Raw genomic sequence first — 17,692 nt, forward strand, 5'->3', positions numbered from 1 at the left:
TCACGATTATGTGAACCATCGTTCACGGATACGCCTGGATGAATCGCATAGTTTTCTCTCCTCGCATCTGTCGTAGGATGATTTTTTACGCTCGTGAATAACTTTCCTTCAAAGTCTTACGAACTAAAATTACACATTTATTATATTATTATTATTATCATTATCATCAACATCATCAACATTATCATCATCATCATTATCATCATCATAATCATCATCATCATCATCATCATCATCATCATCATCATCATCATATCATCATCATTATCCTCTTCATAATCATCATCATAATCATTATCATTGTTATCGTATTTTACTTTTTTCAAGTCTGACGAGTTCCTTCGCATTCGCATTTCTTTTTTTTTTTCTATATATATTTTTTTTTTTACTCTATACTTTTTAATACGAACTCGTGCAGATGGCACAGAAAAATCGGTAACCTCGTTTTTAAGATTATCGTGATATATGTGTGCTGCTTTCACCCTTGTCGAGTTGTCCCTCTCGATTTTTCTTTTATATTTTCTCAATTCGAGGAGAAAATCGATCGATATTTCGATCGATTTGCTCGACTCACAGGGAATTTCGTATGCACTATAGAGGTTTATATGATTATAACATTCGTTTTCATTCGATTTAATAAAGCTAAGAAATATTATTTCGGTGCGATATAATCGTTGATTCATGATCCACGTGCATAAGAATCATGATCGAATCGTAAGTGAGAAGGCACGCTCGTCGTCGATCGAAGAAATTTTTTTACCGTCTCTACATTTCTTTTACTTTCTCGATGTAAGCATTTTTGTCCCCTTCGATTCTTCAACGTTTGACTAGTACATTAAAAAAAAAAAGAAAAAAAAAAAAACGAAAAACAAAAAACAAAATCATCTTTCTGCACATATTTCCGCATCTCAAATACTCTTTCCTCGAATCGTTAAATTCATATATATATATATATATGTAAACGAGAAAGCTTAGTGAGTGAAGCTACGAAACGTTTCGAATCGCTTATAGATTATTTTCAAGGATAATTGTACTACTAAACGGACGCTACGCACGTGATCGGATTAGAGCTTTTTTTCGAAATCGTCTAGATTTCTATTTCTTTTGTTCTTTCATTCGTGCTCTCTTCCACTCATCCTTCCTCTCTCTCTCTCTCTCTCTCTCTCTCTCTCTCTCTGTATTTATCTATCTCTTTTTCTCTCACATACACACTCTCTCTCTCTCGTTTTCACACATTCTCCCTTTTCCGTTTCTCTCTCGATCGAATCTCGCGATAGGTCCGACATTTTAACAGGGTATTTTCGTTCATCGTTCAAAGTGCATCCTCGAATACACCTTGAGCACCAACGAGAAATATGGCAATGATCCTTCTTCGTTAATCGCTAATTGCTCGCTTGACCTTTGCGTGATCCGACAAAGAGATTCGCGATCGTGTCCGTATCGCCGCAGAATTCTCTGCACTGAATTTTACGAGGTATTCGAGCACGGTCCGTCCCGACTAAAAGTCCCCCAATAATTATTATTATCCGTGTCCTTGCCTTGTTAATATATAAAACGATGCTTTTATTCCGGCCACGTGCGGCAATGCGTCTGTATCCTTTTTTTTCTTTTTTTTTTTTTTTTTTTTTGTTTTAACTTGACCCTTGTTAGCCAACTCTTTCACTACTTTTTTTTCTATTTTTTTTTGGTATATAATATGTAGGAATATGTATATATATGTGTATACATATATGTATATATATATATATATATATATATATATATATATATATATATATATATATATATATATTTTCTTTTGCGACACACGGAACGCTTGCAAGCGGTTACGCGATGGAGCCACGAACTTGTACGGATTAAACGAATCCTTTCCTTTCGATTTATCTTGAATAGTCAGTCCAGTAAAATTGTTAACTCGAAAGGCGAAACGTCGTTGTTAGAGGAAAAAGGATGAAAAATAGAATGTAATTCGTAAGATTATCGTCAGTTCGGCGTGTTCATAGCTCTGGCAACGATCGGTTAGTCGAATGATTTCAGCTCGATATGGAAAAGAGAAAGAAGGAAAGAAAGAAGAAGAAAAAAAAGACGGATGAACGGAATTCAATGACTAAGGGAGTTTCACGTTCAAAAAGAGTTTTTAACTCGCGAAGAAAGGACTTTTCATCGTTTTCAAAAATCTCTTTGCTTTTCGTCCCTCTATTCTTTTCCTCTTCTTTCTTGCCGCACGTTTTATCATCGAATGCGGAATTTTAACGCGCGTGATTTTTGCAGAATGGACGGCCACCCTTCGCATAGAAACTTTGACCCTCGAGATTCTTCTTGCACATCTGCAACATTTATAAATGATAATAAGTTTTTCAAATAATTATGATCGATCGTTATTTTTCCTTTTTGTTTATATAATCTATTTTAGAAATGATCGAGACTTACCGTACAATTGAAGCACTGACTGTGATAATTATTATTGAGGGCCTCTACCCAACGGTCTCCAGCCTCCACTGGGAATCCACAGGCAAAACATTTTGTCGTGAATAGTTCGTTCCAATCTGAAAAGAAAATAAATAAATTTTTGAATGACATGTTTGTATTGATGAAGAAAAAATAATGTAAATGATTATCAACTAACCAGCTTCGCAATAGGGTAGACCTTCTTCCAAGAAGAATGGACTATTACCGAAAAGTTTACCACAATACGAGCAGTTGAAGCATTCAGGATGGAAGTGCTTTCCAATTGCATTTAAACAGTCCTAAAAATTGGTACCATCTGTACGTTCTGTCCATTGACAAGTTTTCGATTAAACTTACGCCTTTGATTTTGTTGTTGCACTTGTTGCAAGAAGGTGCAATGAATTTTTCGAAACAATACTCGCAATAAAGTTGTCCTTTCTCCTCAACGAATCCAATGTCTTGTAATGGACGACGACATTGAGTGTTCACGCATACGAAGTGATCGGGACACCAAATCTGTCCCAATGCGGTAATAAATGGTCCTCTAAATGGAGAATGTATTATTTTTAATGACACAATAAATAATCAAGTGTATAAAAAGAACAAGAAAAACACAACTAGCTTGGCGCGAAGATAAGTATACATGCGCGCATATATATATATATATATATATATATATATATATATATATATATATACATACAAACACACACGCACGTGTTAACTAATTGTTCAAATGTTTCTTTTGAAGCACAGATAAATATACGAACCTCGTGCAATGCTTGTTGTCTTGACAGCATATTGGCTTTACGACGAAACCGTTTGTCATGTGATTAGTATTTTCTCCGTTAGCTGTCAACAACGTGCAACGAAATAATGTTAGTTATTTAGACGGCACATGGTTAAGTAATGATGATCCATTCAAAAGTAACACAAAACACAATGTATTCAATAAGCACTGAAAAAGAAAAACGACAAACATATTTTATTTATTAGTAAAGAAAATGTATTCCTCTTATTTTGGATACTCCCGATAGCCAAATAAAAATGCGACGACACACTGCGATAAAAAAAAAATGAAAGAGACAAGAGGAAAAAATGCAGCAAAAACGAAAAATCAGGCACACGATCGACGAGCCAGGCATCGTCCTACCTGACGTAGGAGTTGCAATGAGCACAGAGTGGTACACGGGAACCTGGTCCACCAGCCTGAGTGAGAATACCCCTTCCACGTTTGGGTGCACTGCTACCAGCAAATGATCCGCTTTTCGAGCCGGAACCACCGAGGCCTCCGGTACCTAGATCCGGGTGGGATGACATTTTTGGTGGGTCTACTAAATTTTGGGTCTTACTAGAGGGGCAATGGAACTGGTCCTGGCAGCTAGTCTGAGACTGACAATGACTTCCGGTTTGACAATGGCTTTGGGACTGATAGAAGCTTTTGGTCTCGCAATGATAGCTTTTTTTGGTTTGACATTGGTTTTCACATTGGCTGCCGAATTGTTGGCATTGTTGTGGTTGTGGTTTGTAAAGCTGTACAGTGGGAATATCACGATTTTTAGCTGTTAGTCGCGCAAGCTGACCGCTGAGATTAGTTTTTGGCTTGTGGATTGGCTCGAAGGAACGTTGGGTGGTTTGTGAGCAAGACCTTTCCTCGTAGGGCAATGGGATTTGTGGAAAGGGAAGATTTCCTCGGCTTTGGCTCTTGCGAAGACACTGTCCGTCAGATTTCTTGCAAGGTGCCACACAGACGGAGCCATCCGGACATGGTGCGATGCAGACGCCAGATTCTGGACAGTTAGGGATGTCAAAATCGCATCCTCCTGATTCTCCACCGCAGTAACCAGATGGTTGGCCACAGTAACCTGGTTTAAGACCGAAGCAGGGCGATACGCAAACCCCGGATCGATCGGAAGTTGGCGTCACGCAAACGCCAGACTTCGGACAGGTTGGTTGTCCGTCGCAGGGTACGACCACCACGCCGGTTTTGGTACCACGATCGGAATGAGCTTTGCACGGTAAGACGGTAACTCCTGTTTCTGGACACTTTGTCGCAGGTGGAGTCGGTGTTTCATAACGAACATGACGTACCTCGGTCGAGCTACTGTACGTCGGTTGAACCTTGGGTACTTCGACAGGTTTACGTTTTAATGGGCAGGGTAAAGTTACGTCTGCATGAGTCGTTTGAATTATAGAACATTCTCCTTTATTTCCTGACGATGGCTGGGTAACCTCCATAGTCTTTTTCTCACATCTTTCGTAATCTTCGACAACTTGCAGTGCCTTTTTAATATGACAAACGGTATCCTTTTCCTCGCTGGTATCTTCGCTCGTCATGCATCGTCGTTCTTGGTATTGAGCGTGTACAGAATCAGATTCCTGTTGTTTTTCTTCCGCCTGTCGTTCGTCGTAATGTACCGTCTTTGAACCTATGTATTCTTGCTTCCTATGGCCAGTATCCGTGTCCTCTTCTACGGTATAATTAATGATCTTACGCGAGGGATAATGTATCGAGCTTTGTTTCGACGGTGGAGGATGAGATTCTTTAACAGCCCAGGGAGGATCGTCTCTGATTTTAGGTGCTTGCGCTTTTGTATAATAACACGGAGGTTCCGGTGGACCATGAGCCGGAGATTTGCTTCTTTTTGGAGTTGGCGTTGGCGATCGACTAGGTATATAGGACTGTCCCTCAACAGGGCTCTTCTTCATGGCTACGAGATTCCTTTGATAAGCCGGAATAGTATCTGGTTTTCTTAATCCAACGGTCGAGGGTTTACTGTTAGGTGTGTCGGCTCTACTGCAAGGTCGAGATCTTGAAGGTGAGGTCGAGGAATCTCTCAGACGATAATCAGGAGGTGGTGTAGGTAATGGCTGCGGTACTATCTTCTTCGTACAGATTTGTTCTCGACGATAAGACGTTTCGCCGTAAAGAATATCGGCCGGTGGACAAACGCCATTCGGCGTAGGTTGAACAGCTGGTGTCTGAGCTCTACCGATTTCTTGATCTTCCGGTCCTATAACTCGGCTGAGAGGAGTATAAGGACGATCTGGAGCTATCGTTAGAGCACGTTGGAATGGCGATATTGGACGTTCCTTCGGTTTTGGAACTGGTCTCATCTTGTGATCCAAATAAATCGTTTCTTCGGTATAAAGTTCTTTCACGCTGGAAGACGTGCTCAAAGGTGTATAGGGACGATCCGATGCAGTGGTCAAAGCATTTACCATTTCGGATTTCCATTCCTTAGGCGTGGCATTTTGTACAGGACCTTCGGATATCGGTTTAGGGCCTGTCTCAGTTTGTTTCATGAATTGTACGTGTTTCTTGCAAGTTTCCATGTTATCGTGCGGTTGATACTTCGATGCTACTCTTCGTTCTTGGGCAGTCGGATGTCTTCCTTGATCTCTGAGACTCTGGTGAACTTCAACCTGTTCTCGCAAACTCTTTCTACGTTCTTCCTCCACGTCCCTTCTTTTAATACGCTCTTGAACGAGTACTTCCTCCACGATCTCCTCGTAAGTTTCTTTCGTGATCTTTTTGCGACCTGGAGTAGAGCCATCAGATTCAGTGACCTTCTCCTCGTGTATGACCGTTCTACCAAGAGGTTTTTCTCGTATTACTTCGACGACTTCCTCGTCGTCCTCCTCATGCTCCTCTCTGAAACTAACGCGTTTCTTATTTCTTTCTTCCTCTTCTCGTTTTCTCTTTTCTTCTTCCATCCTTCTCTTTCTCTCTTCCTCTTCTTGCTTCCTTCTTTCTTCCGCCTCTTCTTCTCTCTTTCTTTCTTCTTCATCTCTCTTAGCCTGTTCGATCAATTGCGTGGCATCGACAGCCGAGGAAACAACTTCGGCAGACTCCTCCACTGTTTTTGTCTCTGTCGTACCTTCGACCTGTCTGTCGACCTTCGTTGTACTTTTACGCGTGCACGATTCTATTTCCTCGATTTGTTCCATCTCCGGAGAACCTTCTCTAGGTGATAAAACTTCGACAGTTTTCTCGTACGTCGTAGTTTTCTTTACGTGCATGTCGCCGATATCCTCCTCGGCCGTTTCGGTGATAAGATCGTGTTCACCTTCGATACCCTTCTGAATGGCTGCTATATCAGAGGGTACGACTTTGGATGTCTCGGCCGTATCTATGGTCGTGTCCTCTTTTACTTTTCTCAAATCCATGACTTCTTTATCAAATTCTCTGACGATTTCTCGCGGTGTTTCAGGACGTATAGCGATCGGTTGACTCGGCAACGGTGGTTTCGGACATACTGTTTCTTCCGTTTGACATATCTCAGCTCGATAAGCTCGATGTTCTTCGCGATAAGGTTGCTCTTGCATACCACGCTGACAAACTTTCTCGCTCTGACAGATCTCGCTCTGCATGTACTTTTTGCAGACCTTTGGTTGCTCCTCAGAGGCATAACTCTGTTCGTAAAGATTCCCACCGGAAGAGACGGTTGCTGTCCAAGGTCTAGGTATAGGCTGATAAATTCTCGTTGGTGTCAACGATCTTCTGACACCGCTTTCGGACGAGCTAGCTCGCGAAGTTTCACGCCTTGATTCTCGTCTGGTACCACTGCTATCTACCAATTCGACTCGCTTATAAACCGGACCTGGACAGCTTACACGGTCCATCACGTCTTGATCGAAATAATAACCCTCTCGTGAAGTTCGTTCGTATTCGCGATCGGTACTCTCGCTTCTTCTACTCAATGCTCTCTCGCAAGCCTCGATACTCGCACGTTTATCCTTCACCGCGTGCCGATCTCTACGATCAAGCACCGGGTTTGGATCGATGTACAAAGGACTGGCGGTTGGATATGTGATGTCCTCGATCGGTTTTGGCGGTGGCCAAGCGAGACTTCTAGATTTAACGGAATTGGGATTCGTCGATGGATTGGTGGACGGTGGACGATTATTAGCTGTTTCGAACGATGGATTCGAAGGTGATGTTGTGGTTTCTTTGGTCTCGTAATAATAGAACTTTTCGTGGACCTCTGATAAGGTTTTTTCGGGATGGGGAATTTGTTCGGGAGTATGGTAGCCATTGTTTGTTTGTTTGTTAATACAAATAGGCGAGGATAGAAGAAGCAAGAAGAATAATGAAAACGGGTAATACAAGATACTCAAGACGTGCGGTAAATGATGTTGGAAGAAAGGGCGTGTTAGAAAGAAACAAAAAAAAAAAAACAGAGAAATTTGCGGTGAGTAAAAAGCACGTTAAACGGCTCGTACCCGTTCTCTTCAATTTCTTATCTGCGTGTTTCCTGTTTATTCGTTGTAATGAATCGCAAACAGACAGACAAAACTGGCGTAAGAAAACGGGCACATGCCGGATTGCGCTAAATAAAAAAGAAAATAGCAAAATGAAAAAAAAGAGAGAGAGAGAGAGAGAGAGAGAGAGAAAAAGAGAGAAAAATCAGTGCGTTCGAGAAAATGTCGAAGCCAAATTTTCTTTCTATTAATAATTATTGCTTATTAGCTAAAATAGCGGCTATATTTCTCGTGGGCTCATCAAAGTCACTCTGCACTCGTATATTCAATCGCGCGATCAAAACTATAAGGAAATTCGTTAGTTAAACCGCATGATTAGCCGCATATTAACGTCCATCCTCGAGCTCTTCTCTCGAGAATTTCGATGCGCAAAGCTGAGAAAAAACGCAGTTAAAAGGGAAACGTGTTCGAAGATGACACGTAGATGATATGATATCGACTTTATCAAAATGAATTGATCGCGTTTATTGAGCGAATAACTATATACTCTTCCTATGTTGATTCTTTGTTTACAATAGAATTTTTATTTACTTATCATTTATTAATTGGCACATCGCTCGGTCAACAGACAAACATTTAAGCTATTCCGCCGTGGAATTTTATTTGTTTAAAGTGAGTCGCTACTCAACGCACACTCCTTTTCTATTTTTAAATTTTTTTTCTTTTTTTTTTGTTTTCTTTTTTTTTGTTCATTAGAATCAATCACGTGTATATATATAAATATATATATGAATATACATATATATATATATATATATATATGTATATATATTTATATATATATATATATTATCTATGTATATTATCGAAATATTAACATTCCTTGTGTAAACGACGCATTGTATGTGTAATTTTTTAAATGTATTTTAAAGAGAGATATAAATAATTATTCGTGAACAATTTAAATTGTATTTAATTTGAATATAACTTTGATGGTTCACGCGTTGTAAATTAGATTGCGAATATGAATTTTATTATTATTATTATTTTTATATTTTTTTAATCGGCGTTTCAATTCGTTCATCGGCACGATGACGACGACGACGTTTCTTGAGAGCTACCGACTCATGCGAATGTGAGGGAGAAGGGTCTGGGTTTTGGGTTGAAAGATGGACCGGCTGAAAAAAGATAAGAAAAGCAGTATTACGTTTAAGGAAAGAGGAACGTGTCTTGTAAAGTGAAAGGAAGGTTTATGTTCGACAATCGTTAATAAAAAATTACCTATATAAAAATTAGATTAGATAATAGAAAAGGTGTCGCATATTTCGCAATTTCAACGAGCAAGGAAAATACTAAGTATAATATTTGTGTGACCTAATGAAATTAATAAATGCTGTTTTTTTTTCGAGCACGTATGTACGAATATTGCCTACTGTCGGGGATGCACTACCAAAGTTAGTTCGGAGAATCCAGTGTTAGATGGCACTGGGAGACGATGATGAGCGCGCCTGAATATATGCAACGCCTTGTACGATTGTTTGTGTAAGAAAACATTACTTTTTTTATATATAAAGTATATTACAAGCGAAAGCTATACGAATTATAAGAATAAATTTTTATGTTCCATTTAATATTATTACGATATTATCGACAATTTTCTAATGACTAATATGTCATTAATTATTAATTAATTCGATTCGTTGTCAAATCGTTGTCGTCCTCGCAAATAATAATGAACGAACTAAATGCGAAAAATAAAAGCGAGAGCAGAGGATGCTTATATGTCATCTTTTCGAAGCACAAAATTGATACGATTCGATCTCGTTCGATCGGGAAATGAAACGAGCGTGAAAGATAGAAAAATTTAAAAGATAAAGATAGATAGAAAGAAATAGATACAAATAGATAAAGAGAAGAAAAGAAAGAGAGAGAGAGAGAAAGAGAGAGAGAGAGAGAGAGAGAGAGAGTGGAAAAATGTGAGGAGGTAAGCCAAAGGGGACGCATTAGCCAAAGCTCGAAACTCGGTCAGCCGAATCAAATCTATCGTCGTACCTCTGAAGGGCGAACTTTTTGGCTTTGGCAGTGCAGAGAAGAGACCTATTTGCAACAATCGAAGATAAAGTTAGGCCAAGGACAAAAGCGAGCTCGTCGCTAGGAGAACGTGCTTGTGAGATCGTTCTTTCGACGATTGGGTCAATCAATTATTTCTTTTATCCTATGTATTTGTTAAAAGGACTTGTCTTGAGAACATCAGCGCGATCATTGTCGCAAATCAAACGAGTTTCGTCATCCTTACGTTTATCGCGTTATCATTTGCAAATTTTCTTATTATCCAATTTCATTATCGAGAAGGATCATCAAAAGAATACGAATTATAACGTACGATTTTAATACAATAGAGATTAGATTTTATTTCAAGATAGATTAGAAATAACTTATTGATTAATTATCATATTCTTTTGTTTCCTTATTAAAATCATCGTTAGATATCATCGAAATGAAAGCTTACCGGTTGCGGTCTGATTCTGCGCGCGTGGAAGAATACTGTTCCCTGAATTTACTATAGGAGATGACGAGAGATTCGACAGAGTACTCGATCCACCGAAAGGCTTAGGCCCGATTAGACTATTTGACGTTGGTGCCTGAAAATAAAGATATTCATTGATATTAATTTACACATCCCATTGTACTTTTCGATTGCCTTAGAAATTCTTGTCAACAATGATATTATTTACCATATGGAAATGGACTTACGTTGGAGTGAAAATTATTTTTAACAAGATTATATCGGAGTTTGGAAAAAAAAAAACAAAATCAAGGGATTTGTCTTCTTCTTTCTTTTTTTTCTCTTCTTTTTATTTTTCTATTCTTTTCTTTCTTTCTTTTTTTTTTTTTTTTTTGTTCTTTTTTTTCTTTGTTCGTCGTATAAAACATAAAAACCCTAATCACATTTTGAAGAAATTAATAATCGTGATAGATTTTATTTGTTCACAACGTTGTTAATAAGTGTACGTACACTGACACACAAAATGTTAATTGGCGTTACTACGGCTCGTGCAAACGATTATTATTAAATCGATAATAATTCTTCGCTTTCTAATTACAGCCATTCATAGACGCCCTTAGATAAGAAACCGTCTAATTATCCTCTTCTTCAAGTTCGGAGAATCTGATTTATCGAATTTATTCAGATACGAGAGTACGACATTCCTATAAATCGCTTTAAAATGATATTAAACGAACGATTATGTTACTCTCTAATGAATCTTTCTAGGTGACTTCTCGCTTCGATAGACGATCACGAACGTACCGAAGAAAAATTAGAGGCGCGTTTAGGGGCTGAGAGAAGTCGTTGAGTCGAGTTACTTGATCGTTCGAAGATATTACCTGGACTGATCGTAAACCGGGTGGATCGACGGGCGAACTGCCAAGGTGATTGGTGGTAGTGGTGTTGTTGTTGGTTGTGGTAGAGGACTGTAAATACACAAAACGACACAAATCCGTCACGTGGTTTATGAGAACGGCGATTAGATAAACAGAAGGAACGAAGAAGAAGAAGAAGAAGAAGAAGAAGAAGAAGATATGTAGAAGTAGAAGAAGATGTAGCAAAAGAAACGAAGGTGGCGAAGAGGCCAGATGATGACTAATTAGTCACGATGGGCATAACAAATTTTAAGAATAATTGGCCTTTGATTCATCCTCGATAAATCGATCTTTCGTTATATCACAACCGAATCTAATTCTATTCCATCCTATTCTTATATAATGAAAGAAATCATCGGAAACACGAATAATACACGTAAAATCGTTTTCAACTGTTGCATATGAAATACGAAGGAATCTTATCGTAACTTCGTATCGTAACTCTAAGCAATTGCAATTGAGATCGTTTTTTAGAGCAGCGTGAAATATAAATAAGACCTGACCGCATTCGCGATGCATGCTGTCATACACGAGTAAGGCTTCGTAAATTAGATTAAACTACGTTTAACGATTTGACAATGGATGCTGATGTTTTAATTGAAAATCTTGATTTTAATTTGGAGTCTAATAATGATTGATTGAACAATTCGGTAAAATGAAATAAATGGAAAATAACAGTTCGTTGTTAATCGTAGAGATGAACATAAAGAGAGAATGATCTTTAAATGATATAAAAGTTTATGCATATTAAAGTATGAACCAAATGATTTCTAATCTCAATCGTGAGAGCTCGTAACTTTTACTCGTTGCGTAATCCTGCGTTTTGCTTACATAAGAGACACGCAACGATCGGCCGATTTTGATTTTATTACCATACAGTTACGGTCTCGAATTTCTTTTCTTTTCTTTTTTTTTTTCTTTTTATTGAATTCACCTTTAAATTCGATTCATATCGAGTCGATTATCATTGAATCGACGCGTCACTTCCGCCTAACTCGTAACGATTGATCTTTCGTTGCAGCTTACTTTCACTTTTACGAAGGATAACTTTTGTTTCGAACGAAACGTTGGACCATTTTAAAGCTAGAAGACGAATCGTTCGTTAAATATTATCATTAAGGAGAAGAAAGATTCACGATCAAAGTCGAGGCCGTTCCTTGGACAAGCCATACACGAAAGTACAATTAAATAGACGTGCAGAGAATAACGGAAATATAAAAGAGTAAATATCGAGATTCAAAAGTTGGTCGAATCCAAATAATAAAATCAGAGCACACTGCCAACCTCGGTGCCACCACCTGTCTGGATGGTGATAGTACTCGTAAACGTTTTCGATTCCCCGTTGCACTCTCCGTTCCTGATGCAGCCATTCCTGTTCGGGACCGGGGTCCGCCTTGATTGACGATCGAAGCCATAATCTGGACTAGTACGGCCGCAATTCTGGAAAAGCGTTTAGTGCCAAGCAAAAAAAAAAACAGTACACACGATTTGTTAGGCTATCCTCAAGACGTTCTTTTTTATATCTCTCTTTTTTTCTTTTTTTTTTTTTTTTTTTTTTTTTTTTTTTTTTTTTTGGAAATAATCTCGCGCGATCATTCGCGTGCGCAAAAGCGACTTTCGATGCAAAGTAGTTGCGTTATAAGCGATAAACGAAAGAAGAAAGAGAAGAAAAAAGAGAAAGAAAAATATAGAATAAAAATTAAAAGCATACGAATCTCTCTTTTCATGCTACCTTTTTATAATTCGAGTTTAAAGACTTACGGTGAACGGTAAAGGCGAGGATCCGTGATTGCTTAGCGGCGGCGATAAAGGTGCGCCAACGCTCGAAAGCGCAGCCGAGATCGTGCTGGCTGGTGCTTTGCCGCCTCTGAAATCAATGCCGATGATTTATTAGCTTCTTGATTATGCTCTATCCCACACATTCTCTAAAATAGATTTTACTTGTCTCGTCAAGTCCCTACAATCCCCCTCTACTCTCTTATAAATTTTTTCTTTTTTTCATATGTACCAAGAAAAATTTTCTTTCGATCTATCAACTTAATCGATCATGAATTTTTAATCTACCTATGTAAATGATAGCAATTAGAGTTCACTTACGGTGGCATAGTAACCGGTATCACACCAGGAGGTGCATTTTGTCTGGCTACCAATTTTGCGTGAATATCGCAATATAATTTGTTATTAATATTATAATAACCAACGTTCTTCAGAGAAGTGCCACAGGTAGAACATTTGAAGCACTCCACGTGAAGATTTTTTTCCTTGATTCTAACGAAAACACCTCTGGAAAGAAAATAATCTACTTTAATCCTGTGTACACGACTCAGCTACATTATTCTAAGTTGATTTTATCAATAGAAAGCTCATCTTCGCGTTAGGAAGATCAACTTAAAACAATGTAGAGAATGTATATATATATATATACATTATTCATCGGACGGACGCTAAAAAGCAATTTTTAATCGGACATGCCACGATTTTTGTTTGTTTGTTCGTTTGTTTTGTTTTCTTTTATTTTTTTGTAATTCTTCTTTTATTACTTCATTTTTATTGCTATTCTTTTGTCTTCTTCTCTTTTTTTTTATTTTTTATTTTTTATTATTTTTTTTTTTTTTTTTTTTTATTTTATCTCTTAAAATATTTAAGAAAGCACGGAGAGAGGAGCTCGACACCTCGACGAAGGAGGCCGGATATTCGAAACGAATTTATTCAAACGTATGAGAATAAATGAATTTATGATTTATGTTAACAACTGTCGCAGGCATCATTACGGCTTTAAATGCTTTCCATAATTCTTTCTATCAAAAAAGTCATGTTTGTTCGTTTAACGCCATTTGTACTGTGTAATAATCGCAACAATTCAAAAGAAATTCGAACGGTAAATTATCTTTAACACCAAATTACATTCGTTAAAGATAACGAAAAAATAATCGAAGAGGAAGAGAGAAAGAAACGGTTATTCGCGATTTCAAAGAATTCCTTAAAAAAAAAAAAAAAAAAAAAAAAAAGGAAAATGATAAAAATACGAGTGGCAACGCCTTGCTTCACAAAAAGCGCAAAAAACAAAGAAAAAAAGGGAAAAAAAAGGAGAAAAAAAACGTTCGACGCGTGCACAAAAAATATTTATACAGTCACAAAAAAATATTCACAACATCAAAAGCGGGCTCTAGATCGTACGATTTGTCTCTTGACAAGAGAATAAATGATGAAGAAAAAAAGACGGAGAGTGAGAGAGTGTGAGAGAGGGGGAGAGAGAGAGAGAGAGAGAGAAAGAGAGACATACAGACAGACAGACAGACAGATAAAAAGAGAAAAAGAAAAAGAGAGAGAGAGGGGAGAAAAAGAGAGAGAGAGAGAGAGAGATAATAAGTAAATGATTTGGCATATAAGAAAAGCTTGAATAAAGTATGTCTTCGCTCTGAAAAAAAGTCCTAGCAGGTATCAAGCTTCAAGCTCGGATGATGACGAAATGTTCGAGATGCTAGAAATTAATAGACGTTTGGCACATTGACCGAAGGAATTCTTCGTTCTTCTTGAAGAAGCGATTTTGACGAAGAGGCGATAAGAAAAGTATTGTTGTGCTTCGATTCATCAAGGAAATTCGTCTTGATTTCTAACCTGATCCGATAACTAGCGCAGAAGAGTTGACAATAGGTATTGGTTTAAAAAAGTGACGAACACTTTTATTTTCTACGAATCGAAGCACGAAATAGAAGGATATACCAGCGTACGTACGACAATCGAGCAATTCAAATGGACAACATTGTCGATGTCTTTGAGGTGCAAGAAAAACGAGTTTTCTTATTTGGGACATTTCAAAAAAAAAAAAAAAAAAAAAAAGAAAAAGAAAAAAAAAGAAAAAAGCTCGTTTCTCTTTTTTGCCCATTCAAAGAGACACCCTCGGTCCGTCGTCGATCGTGCAAGAAGGCCTACAGATACTTCATTTTCTTTCTGATCGTAAATAGTTACACGATCACTCGGTCGCAGTTGTTGCAACGGACGAGCGACGGGTCCCGACGTTGATCCTCGTTGTTTGATATTCGTGGATATTCGTAGTTATTCGGGATAATGGCTCCGCCACCGCCACCGCCACCAAGGGCGTGAAATAGAGGCGTGGGTGATCTAGGCGAGGTGGCCCTTCCGCCGATCGCGTGGCTCACCGACGAGTAAAACTCTGTCCTTGAAGAAACTACGACATGGAATTAGAGAAAAAGACCGTCACTAAAACGAGGAAAATGATACTGAATCTATCTCTTCGCCTTTTGACAACGACGTTCTCTTGTGCGTTTTCTTTTCTTTTTTTTTTTTTTTTTTTTTTTCTTTTTCCTTCTCCTTCATGTATACATGTAAGTGTATATATGTGTACGTGTATCATGTGTAAACGCCCTTTGTGGAGTTCAACGACCAGAACTCGAGTTTCTCATTTTTTTTTTATTTTCTTTTTTTATTTTTCCCTATTAAAAGAGAAGAGAAAAACGGCCTCCTCCTAATCTGACATTGCGTTCGTCATCGCTCCTTTCTCGTCCATAAAGATGATCATTGTCTTCTGTAAAGAGAGAAGAGCAAAGGCCGAGAAAGAGAGGATATCTCTCGGCTTGCTGTTCTGAACTTACACGATGAGCCTCTCGCACTCGGCACAGATGTTCTGTCCTGGTGGAAGGCTCGATTGCGGCGTCGACGGAGGTTGCGTTTTCGTTTCCGGCGCCGATACTGGCCTCAGTCCCGCCAAGGCAGGCGACGATGGCGTTATCACGCCGCTCGTAGCAGTTGGCTCCGCTATTTCGTAAACAAGTTATCGTTTCCGCATGCAGAAACTCTCGAGCGAAACTTTTCTTCCCATTTGCTACGCTCGAAGAAAAATCTCTGGAGATCGATCGTTCTTTTTTCTCCTTCTTTTTCTTTTCTTTTTTTTTTTTTTTTATTTTTTTCTTATCTTTTTTCTTTTTTTCGAAAGTAGATATTTAGACCTTCGTTCTCCAGCGATCTTTTCAGTTTAGATATATACACATATAATAAGTACATTGATACGTCTTCGATCAATGCGAAGAGAAAAGTAATGAAATTTGTATAGATCGTTAATCCTAATATATTAGCTAACCTGGCTCGGGTGTTTTCGGCTCTTTATCAGCTTCTTGAACCATCTTAAATACCTCGCTGTTTTCCGCATTATAGTTTTTCTCGTTCTTTTTGAAATTAACCCTGCAATATCGACGATTACAGTAAACGAGAAACGTGTACGTAAGACGAAGTCTTTCGTAATGAGAGAACTTTTCTATTTTACCCAAGGACACCACCGGCAAGAACCTCGGCCTGCGCGGAGAGAGTCTCCGCGATGGTCTCCTCGCTGTAAATTCCTACCGGACTGTTGTATTGTTTGTTTACGATAGATTTTATTGGACCCTCGCTCGTTCCATTTAGCTAAAACACAAAGTATATTTGTAAGTTTTAAACATAACAACGTTTAGAACAGATCGAGCTCGTTTTTTTTCTTACAAGATCTTACAAAAACTTGGCAATACGCTCATTATCATTGTCATTATCATTATCATTATCATTATTATTATTATTATTATTATTATTATTATTATTATTATTATTATTGTTATTAGTTTAATCAATACCATGTATCTCGTATGTGTGTACGTACGAATGGCTTCGGACTGAAATTATGTCCACTTCCGATAAGTGGTGCATCCTGTTTCTTTGCAGCCAGGGACGTCTTCGTGACTGGGGTAATGTTACCAGCTGATACAGCAGGCGTTGGTGATGGAAGCGTAGACGATACCGGCGTCACGCTTGGTTTCCAAGTACTGCCGCCTCTACGTGAAACGATTAACACAGCTTAAAAAGTTTCGATCGAACGGAGAAAGAGAGAGAGAGAGAGAGAGAAAGGAGAAAGAAAAAAAGTTAACTCGATATCGAGCTAGCATTTTTTACCTCTGCACGGTCATCTCGAAGTTGTTTCCAGCTCTAACGATGACATCCTGTGCGTCCTTGTGCCTCAGATTGTACATTTCCGTGTTATTGACCTTAATGACGGCATCCCCGGCTCTGAGACCCGCTGCTTCGGCCGGTGACCCGCCATTGACCTGCAACGCGTTCAATTTCATTTATCTTTTTATCTTGGAAGAAGGCTCTCTCGCAATTTTTATCGTCGATACTTTATCAATGATCGTCGTCGTCGTTCGTCGCCGATAGAAGGAAAAATTGTTCTCGGTGATTCGATCGTTAAATATAAAACAGTCATACGAAGAGTTAACGATCCTTTTAATTCGAAAAAAATCTCGGGAAGGATCGAAGTGCGGATACGTCGCGACGACAACGCAACGACGACGACGAAGACGACGACGACGAAGACGTCGGCTCGCTTCGCGTCTATTTTTACGTGCTCACGCTGACGTGCGTCTTCTTTTTCTTCTTCCTTTTCTTCCCTCCTTCTCCTCTCTCGTACCCTCCGTCGTCATTTCGTCTTCTTACTCCAGACTTCCAGCCACTATATTTAAGTGCACGCGCGTCATTACGCTTCGCATCTCGGACACTGTGAGTCCATTCACGTGAAGAGACCGCAGGAGCGAGAAGGATGGAGATCGAGAAAGAGCGGGCGCGAGAGAGAGAG

The 17,692-nt window shown here is 38.7% G+C and overlaps 1 protein-coding gene across 1 annotated transcript in view; it reads right to left on the bottom strand.

Moving 5' to 3' along the window:
• Nucleotides 1-339: 339 nt before the first annotated feature.
• The window catches only part of LOC124949836, a 28,405-nt gene continuing 11,052 nt past the window's right edge, over nucleotides 340-17,692 (bottom strand). Inside the window, exons 2-18 of the mRNA XM_047495567.1 lie at nucleotides 17,014-17,165; nucleotides 16,724-16,895; nucleotides 16,358-16,494; nucleotides 16,175-16,275; nucleotides 15,046-15,265; nucleotides 13,174-13,359; nucleotides 12,838-12,943; nucleotides 12,361-12,516; nucleotides 11,041-11,127; nucleotides 10,163-10,295; nucleotides 9,706-9,750; nucleotides 6,559-7,658; nucleotides 3,602-6,528; nucleotides 2,806-2,992; nucleotides 2,627-2,747; nucleotides 2,431-2,546; nucleotides 340-2,327 (exon numbers count right to left, since the gene is read on the bottom strand). Coding sequence (XP_047351523.1) covers nucleotides 2,250-2,327; nucleotides 2,431-2,546; nucleotides 2,627-2,747; nucleotides 2,806-2,992; nucleotides 3,602-6,528; nucleotides 6,559-7,658; nucleotides 9,706-9,750; nucleotides 10,163-10,295; nucleotides 11,041-11,127; nucleotides 12,361-12,516; nucleotides 12,838-12,943; nucleotides 13,174-13,359; nucleotides 15,046-15,265; nucleotides 16,175-16,275; nucleotides 16,358-16,494; nucleotides 16,724-16,895; nucleotides 17,014-17,165 — 6,024 coding nt within the window. The 3' untranslated portion in view covers nucleotides 340-2,249. The remainder of the gene's footprint in view (nucleotides 2,328-2,430; nucleotides 2,547-2,626; nucleotides 2,748-2,805; nucleotides 2,993-3,601; nucleotides 6,529-6,558; nucleotides 7,659-9,705; nucleotides 9,751-10,162; nucleotides 10,296-11,040; nucleotides 11,128-12,360; nucleotides 12,517-12,837; nucleotides 12,944-13,173; nucleotides 13,360-15,045; nucleotides 15,266-16,174; nucleotides 16,276-16,357; nucleotides 16,495-16,723; nucleotides 16,896-17,013; nucleotides 17,166-17,692) is intronic.

Source organism: Vespa velutina, chromosome 6 (genome assembly GCF_912470025.1).
Source record: "Vespa velutina chromosome 6, iVesVel2.1, whole genome shotgun sequence".
Taxonomy (NCBI): domain Eukaryota; kingdom Metazoa; phylum Arthropoda; class Insecta; order Hymenoptera; family Vespidae; genus Vespa; species Vespa velutina.